This window comes from Odontomachus brunneus, unplaced genomic scaffold (genome assembly GCF_010583005.1).
Source record: "Odontomachus brunneus isolate Ranch 3 - 2012 unplaced genomic scaffold, Obru_v1 Obru_scaffold_068, whole genome shotgun sequence".
NCBI lineage: Eukaryota > Metazoa > Arthropoda > Insecta > Hymenoptera > Formicidae > Odontomachus > Odontomachus brunneus.
Window position 1 is genome coordinate 493,449 of NW_022639518.1, and position 6,617 is coordinate 500,065.

General features: G+C 51.0%; 1 protein-coding gene across 1 annotated transcript; it reads left to right on the forward strand.

Annotated features, from left to right (window-relative positions):
- Positions 1-620: 620 nt before the first annotated feature.
- LOC116846731 lies at positions 621-1,322 on the forward strand. Its single transcript, XM_032820951.1, has one exon. The coding sequence runs from the start codon at positions 621-623 to the stop codon at positions 1,320-1,322; it is 702 nt and encodes a 233-aa protein (XP_032676842.1).
- Positions 1,323-6,617: the final 5,295 nt, after the last annotated feature.

A 6,617-nucleotide genomic window follows, 5' to 3' on the forward strand; every position in this document is an offset into this window, starting at 1 on the left:
CGGGCATCCCTAGAGCCTTTAGGGATCTGACTTCCAAAAGGAGCAAGAGCTCATCCGAGAGCTGGGAGGGTACTGGGCCCCCAAGATTTCGTCCAGGGCATTAGAATCCTTGCACGGAATTTACAGGGTTACAGAAAAATCCGGCAACCTGAAGGAGACCTTTGTCAAGGTCCTCTGGAAGGCAACCGAGACTCTCGCGGCCTGCAGCGTCGTCCTGGCCAATATGGCTGAATACATCCAGGGCCCGGCGGCTAGCGAGCAGGCGAGTGAGCTGACAAGGACGGAGGTCGAGGCCACGGCCACCGAAATGGGAGGTCTCCGAAACAAGAACGCCCTGTTGAGGAGCCAGATCCTCGACCTCCGAAGAGGAGGGTTTGTGGAGGGTCGAACATCTGCTCTTCCCCCGGGAATGGTGGCAACGGAGGAGCACCCGAAGTGAAAGGACTCCTCCGGGAAGAAGAAAAAAAAGGGTCATAGGGGAATGATGAGTTCCTTCTCTCTTCTTCTACCCACGACACCAAACAGAGGCGTACGGGGAAGGCCCGTAGAAAGCCTGTAGAAAGCCGCTCCTCTCCTTTGTTGAAAGGATAGAGGGGAATGTGCGGGGTTGGGAAGTGGCGATGGTGACACCGGCCGTTGTCGATTCCCTTCCTCATCGGAAGTGGGGGTGGAGTGGGAAAGGGAAGGCGAATTTCCCCCAGGCCAGAGACAGAAAACCTGTAAAGGCCTTGCCCAAGGTCCCTCGCTCCGCTGCTCTGACCGTGAGATGTCCTAACGGCAGCTACGCGGACGTTATGCGGCGGGCGAGGGATAATATTGACCAAGGGGAAAACGGAATTGGGGAGGACCGTACCAGGAGAGCAGACACCGGCGTCTTGGTGCTGGAGATTTCCGATCCCGAGGGGCATGCCAGGACGAACGCCCTGGCCGAAAAAATGTCGGTCCTCTTTGCCGACAAGCAGGACGTGCGCATCGCGCGTCCGACAAAGAGGGCTGAAATTCGGGTCCGCGACCTTAATGACTGGGTTGCCGTGGATGATGTAGTCTCCGCGATGGCCGCCGCCCGGAGTTACGGGTCCGGTAATCTGAAGGTCGGGGCGATAAGACTCGGCAGCGAGGGTATAGAAACGCTGTGGCTACAGTGCCCTGTTACGGTCGCAAAGAAGATCGTGAACAAAGGACGCATCCGAGTGGGGTGGTCCTCCGTCCGCGTCGAGGCCCTGGCACGGCGCCCGCTCCTGTGTTTGAGATGCCTGGAGTTGGGCCATGTCAGGGCCACGTGCAAGGCCAAGACTGACCGCAGTGGTCTTTGTTTCCACTGAGGTTCGGCCGGCCACAGGGCTACCGCGTGCGACGCGTCGGTGTACTACTCCGTGTGTCGCGACGTCGGCAGGCCCTATGGCGATAGGGTTGGTTGCCCCACATGCCGGGGGGCAAGAGAGGAAAGGGAGGCAAGGAGGAGGGTGGCGCAAGTCCTTTACTACGTCTCCCTCAAACTTTCCGTTCCCGCGGGCAAGGAGAGGGAGAGGGCTTCACTCCCCGCGTTAAGCGGGGCGGACCCCAACCCGAGCCTATGGACCACTCTGCGGAGCCTACTCCCAAGAGGCAGAGGCTTCCGAGGGAGGCCATGGGCAAGGGAAGCGAAGAGCCGCGGGATAGAGAGTGCAAGTAGGGGCTCCTCTCCCCTTGCAGCAAAAGTAAGGAAGGGTCTGAAAGGAAGCGGGGAGCTGGTCAGCAATGGCAATCCTACTCTTTCAAGCCAATCTGAATCACGCTCGTGAGGCTCAGAACTTGTTCCTAGAACGGCTCCACGAGCGCAACAAGGGGTGGGAATCGCCGCCAAGCCCTACTCCGTCCCCAGGAGTCACCCGTCTATAGCGGGTGACATTGCGGGTCGGAATGGATGCTCGGTGACGATCTTCTGAAGGGGAAATGAGGCCTTTCCCCCATTCACTGTATTGGAGAAGGGTGAAGGCTATGCCGCGGGGGGCCCTGGATGTAGTCGGGTTGTACGCCCGAACCTCCTGGAGACGTGTCCATTTTGAAGGATTCTTGGTCCGACTGGGAGACCTCATAATAAAGTGCCCTCATAGATCGGGCCTGGTGGCCGTGGACCTCAACGCAAAATCGTCGTTGTGAGGGTCCTCGGTCACGTATCTCAGGGGCACGGACTTAGAGGGATGGGTCGCTTCTTTCGGCCTCTGTATTTTAAACAGGGACCGAAGGAGCACTTTTGTCGGGTCGCGGGGTCGTTCGGTGATAGATATCACACTGACATCTTCCTCCGCGACCCGACTGGTAACGAGATGACGGGTGGCAACCGAGGTTGAGAGCCTGTCGGATCATCGTTATATTAAGGTCCGGCTTATCGTCATCCCGGAAGAGGTGTTCCTGAGGCGCGACCAAGGGGGCGCCCGACCACGGAGATGAGCTCTCACGAAACTCGACCGCGACATGCTAATGGCCACCCTAAAGGCGGCCTGCTGGGCCGAGTCGGGACCCCTTCCGGAGTCCTGGAAGGCCATAGAGAAGGAAGTGGATGGGATCTGGAGCATGATAGAGGACGCGTGCGACGTCGCCATGCCCCAGTCCCGGTCGCACCCCCGCCGGTCCATGTTCTGGTGCACGACGGAGATTGCCAAAATGAGACGCTCAACCGTCCATGCCAAAAGAGTCGTAAACTAGTGGGAAAGGATGGTAGGCCGCCGAGAGGTTCCCGCGAAAGGCGAGAAGCGCTCAAAGCGGCTATAAATACGGCCAGGGCTAAATATGTGCTTAGCATGACCTTATCTCCATCCTCAACAGGGATCCGTGGGGGCGCCCTTATCATACTGTGATGAAACGTTTGCGCACATGGTCGCCCTCGACAACGGAGTCCCTGGACCCCGGTCTCTTCGACGAGATTGTAGGGGTCCTCTTCTCGTGGGGGGGACAACAATTTCTTCCCCCTGCGAGGACCCCCTGTCACGTGAATGGAGTGGACGTCGGGGTTGCTGAAATAGAGATGGTTAGATCCATCAAGAGGCTCGGCGCCAAGAGTAGGCGCCGGCCTCGGACGGCATTCCGGGCACGGCTTGGGCCAGGTCGTGCGGAAGGTGGAGGGCCGCATTACGCGTCTCTTCACCTCCTGTGACCGGGATTTGAAGACCGGAGTGTTCCCCAGCCCCTGGAGGAAAGCGAAATTGGTCCTCTTGAGAAAGGTGGGCAAGGCGGAAAACAGCCTTCAGATCCGCATTCAGATCGATATGCCTGCTGGACAAGGCGGGAGAGTTTTTCGAGAGAATAATCCATTCCCGCCTCGTCCGGCATCTATCCCGAAATAGTTCCAGGCTCAACAACGAGTAGTACAGCTTTCGGGAGGGATGATCGACGGTAGACGCCGTTTTACGCGTCCGGTCCCTCTCGGAGGCCATTGTGAAGGGGGGGGGGAATTATGTTGGCAATGTCTCTCGATGTCGCCAACGACTTTAATTCCTTTTTCTGGGAGCGGGAGGAAGGGTTGGCCCACTTTAGGATCCTCCCGCACGGCCAAGGCCCAAACCGTGTCCGGGATGTCGTCTGGGCCTGGCGCACTACCCTTGGCGCCGAGCCTCTTGACGGCTTTAGCCATCTCCACCTCGGTGACCCCGACGTCCTCTCCATCCGCGTCTGACGAGGGGCCCTCGCAGGAGGGGACATTGTTGTCCCCCTACGTGAAGAGAACCCCCACGATCTCATCGAGGCGGCCGGGGTCCAGGGACTCCGTTGTCGAAGGCGCTCATGCGTGCAAGGACCCCCCCACTTGGTCGCCATTATTCGGGACTACTTACGGGGTAGAATGCTGAAGTTCCGTAACAAGGCGGAGCTCTAGTGCGAAATGGCGGTTTACTGCGGCGTTCCGCAAGGATCTGTTTTAGGCCCCCTGCTGTGGAACGTAGCATATGACCAAATTCTCTGTCTTGCCCTCCTCCCCCCGGCCGCGCCGTCGTCTGCTACGCAGACGACACGTTGGTGCTGGCCGGGGGCAGAGGCTGGCGAGACGCCTTGGTCTGGCGGTGGACCAGTTAGTGTTCCCTTAAAAGGATGGGCCTCAAGGTGGCCGTCCAAAAAACCGAAATCATGTTCATGCATGATGGGTCAAGAAAGGGGCTTCAAGGACCCGAGTCCGGATCGACGTCTTTGTGAGGATATTTTTCGCGATTATCAAGGTAGTTTTCATTTTTTTTTCTCATTTTTGCTTCATTCATTCACTATTACTTCTCTATACGCACACACACACGCAGACAGAGAGGGTTTGGAATCGAAAAATACTGTGGAGGTGACGAACCATGGGGTCCTGATCTTTGCGACACACACACGCACACACATATATACACGCACCTTACACACAAACAGATAGAGGGTTTGAGGTAAAAAAATACTGCGGAAGTGACGAACCACGGGGTCCTGACCTCTATTTGCGACACATATATAATACATATATTTTCTTATTTTTCTTTGATTTTTATCCTTCCTTTATTCAGTTCTTTATTCAGTTTCTTTCGCTTTTTTCGCTTTGTTGTTTTTGTCCACCATGGCAACGATGCATTGTCGAAAAAACCTAAGCGGAGCTTCGTAGAAACTTGGTTTAGTGACAAACGTTATAAACATTGGATACGTAAAGTATCATCCAATGACAGTGCTTATTATTGCACAGTATGCAATAAACATTTTTCATGTAATGCAACACATGTTTCCAGACATGCGGATTCTCCGTGTCATCGAAACAATTTAAAAGAAAATGTTGCGTTACCTCCTGTTCATGCCGTTGCTTTAAAAGATAAAAAATAGAAAAGATATGTTTTTAAAAACGAATGGTTAGACATAGATAATTTTAAATTATGGTTACGTGAAATTCCGGATAACGAAAATTTATGCTTGTGTGTAATTTGTGACGTATCTTTTGCTGCCCGTTTATCAAATGTTCAACGGCACGCAGAATCTATATCTCACTTAAATCAATGCAAAAATAAAGGTATAGTAGCGTGCGAATTAGATAAAGATTTAGATACGCAAGATAAAGAATCTCTTTTATCGTTTGATGAACGTAGAAAATCAGCGGAAATACAATATGCCGCTTCAATTGCAAAAAAAAAAACATACGTTATCAAAGTGCAAAAGACAACTTTTTTTCAACGCATAGGACAAGATGCTCATGTATTGAAAAGTATGAGCATTGGTCGAACTAAATGCAAAAATATAATTTCGAACGTTATATGTCCTACTGAAAAGGAACATATCGTTCAAAAGCTTCAAAGAAGAAAATTTTCTGTTGTTATTGATGAGACATCTGACATTAGCAATGAAAAATGGATGACATTTTTCGTGCGATATGTTGATCCAGAGACATTAGATATTCGATCACAATTAATGGAATTAATCAATATTGATGCGAGAGATTCCAGTGCCGAAAAGTTATTCGAAGCATTTAAATGTAAAATGTGGAAATTGCATATTCCTTTCTTAAATATTGTTGCCCTATCATGCGATAATGTAGCAATAATGACAGGGAAATATTCCTCTTTTAAAACAAAATTACAAGAAATGTGCAAAAATGTATTAACACTTCCATGCCCATGTTATTCTGCTGCGTTAGCTGCGCACGCAGCATGTGCAATACCATCTTTTTATGATGATTTTTTAAGAAAAATAGCTAGTTACATTAATAGCAGTCCCAAACGTACAGCAATTTTTCGCGAGTTTTGCGACAATTTCCACGAAAAATATCAAAAATTGTTAAAATTAAGCGATACACGTTAGCTGTATCATCACACATGTGTCAAGAGACTTTTACAATCATGGGATATAATTCATCATTTTCTACAAGAAATGGTTATTAGCGACAAAAGTAAAAACGGAGAATATCTATTGTCAATGATGGATAATGTAGAAATTAAAACATATTTTCTTTTCTTGGAATACATTTTAAATTTCTTTAATGTATTCAATGCATATTTCCAATAATATATAATATGTGACGATTGGAGATTCGTCACGACGGCCGAAACAATAATTACAAGACTAACAAAGAAACGCCGAACAACCGCGCGCGGAATAACCGCAAGGTCAACAAACAGTCGAACTGTTTGTTATAACTTAATATAAAAGCCGACAGAAAATTGACATAGGGAGATTGATCGGAAGGCTCCTCTCAGGCGCACGACCGACCAGAACTCAAAACTCCTAGAGATCCTAGACATCCCGTCGACCGAAGTGGATACGCGACGTTGACATCCTCTCTCCGATACCGCTCTACCGACCGAAGTGGATACGCGACGTCGGTTTCCATACACCGCTCTGTCGACCGAAGTGGATACGCGACGTCGACATCCTTTCCTCGATACCGCTCTACCGACCGAAGTAGATATGCGACGTCGGCTTCCTATCTGTACCTCGCTCCGTCGACCGACGTGGATACGCGACGTCGGCATCCTTTTCCTCCTCACGATACGCCGCTAACACCTACGATCGCGAACGCATACAGGGCGTAAGATAACGGTGACAACGAGCACCTTTAAACCAGCAAGGAAAGACCAGGATAGATAAACAGATTAAAGCCGATGAGGCAACGAACTCCGAACGACGAACAATAGCGTATC

Bases quoted from the DNA above. Each gene is read 5' to 3' on its own strand.
- LOC116846731 (XM_032820951.1), top strand. From the start codon at position 621: ATGGTGACACCGGCCGTTGTCGATTCCCTTCCTCATCGGAAGTGGGGG.